General features: G+C 58.8%; 1 protein-coding gene across 1 annotated transcript in view; it reads left to right on the top strand.

The window, feature by feature from the left end:
• Positions 1-1,243: 1,243 nt before the first annotated feature.
• LGALSL (galectin like) overlaps positions 1,244-1,409 on the top strand; it is a 9,853-nt gene continuing 9,687 nt past the window's right edge. Inside the window, exon 1 of the mRNA XM_005425805.2 lies at positions 1,244-1,299. Within this exon, the coding sequence (XP_005425862.1) occupies positions 1,244-1,299 (56 nt within the window). The remainder of the gene's footprint in view (positions 1,300-1,409) is intronic.

Here is a 1,409-nt window from a genome sequence, read left to right on the forward strand (position 1 = left end):
TAAACTTGTGAATGCACTCACCTGACCACTGTAAAGCCAGCTGTTTCTGATGTGTGATGGGTTCATGTTACTGCACTATTTACAAATTCAGTCTCCAGCAAGATGCTTTCCCATGTGGTGATGAGACTTTCAGTGTTTTGGCAAGAAGAAAACAGTCCAGTGGTTTTCCCATTCCAAGACTTGGGCCACAGGGATGCTCACCGCCTCTGTGTCTAGCTGTGCTGGTACACCCTGAAGAAGCCATGACTTCAGTACGTGACTTCCAAACATGAGCTTCTATGAGCCATCTCCAACTGGGCATCCAGAGAGGAAAACATGCCCAAATTAGTGGGCACTACTGAAAAAATAGCCAAGCGTCTAAACACTTGCACAATCTGTTCTTACACTCAGTACCTCTTGATTTCTCAAACGGCATCACCTACTGATTGCAGGTGTTTCCCAATGGACACCATCATACTGAAACCCTAAATATTGCAGTGACTTTGCTTCTCCCACTCCACTTTACTCAATGTAATTAATCCTCACAGTGCCTCGGAGGAGGAAGGACAGGGACATTCACCAACCCAGCCCAGTGTGTAAGCAAGAGGCATGAAAAGCCAAGGTCCCTGTGTGAGGTCCTGCAGAGCACAGGCCAAATCCAGTTGCTGTGTCACGTTCCTAAAGGGATGCTCATGCCATCAAATCCCAGTGGTGAAGAAGCGACAAGCAAGCCTTCCTCAATTCCCCACACCCAAGACCCTGAACTCATCAAAAGGGCCATGACAGCACGTTTGGCGGTTTGGGTCACTCCTGCTGTGGTACAGGCGAGGGTTTCTGGCGCGGCACGGGCAGGGCCGGTGGCCGGGGGTCGCCGTGCTCCCGCAGAGCGGGACACCGCAGACACCGCCGCGTTGCGTAACTGCAGCCAGTGCACGTCAATGGGAGCTCACGGGCACGGCCGGATTATGCAATTACCGCGCCTCGCCGGAGGCTGCAGGGACGGCGGGCCCGGGGCAGCTGAGCCGCCCTCGGCCGGGAGACCGCCCTACCGTCCCGAGCTCTGCCCACCGGCCGCGCTCGGGGTCTCAGGCCCCTGAGGGTGCTCTCTCCACGGGGCACGGAGGGGAGAGAGGTGGAGGTTCATTTCGGAAGGGCCGAGCAGTGTGCCCACCTCTGGAGGGAGGGAATCACCCAGGACGCCCGGCTCGGCACATTCCCTTCGCCGAGGTGTCCAAGCTCGGACATAAAGGTGATCCCTGACATGATGGGCGCGGGGCTGCTGCGGCCCCTCCCCAGGCACCCATCACCTGAAGTCGCCAGGTGAGGGGCCCGGGCCCACCGCCGTCCCTCCGCCCAGCGGAGCCGCGCTCTCCCCGCTCGCCGAAGGACGGCCCCGCCGCGGGGCTGCGGAGCGGGGCAAGCGGCAGGGG

Source organism: Geospiza fortis, unplaced genomic scaffold, assembly GCF_000277835.1.
Source record: "Geospiza fortis unplaced genomic scaffold, GeoFor_1.0 scaffold134, whole genome shotgun sequence".
Lineage (NCBI taxonomy): Eukaryota > Metazoa > Chordata > Aves > Passeriformes > Thraupidae > Geospiza > Geospiza fortis.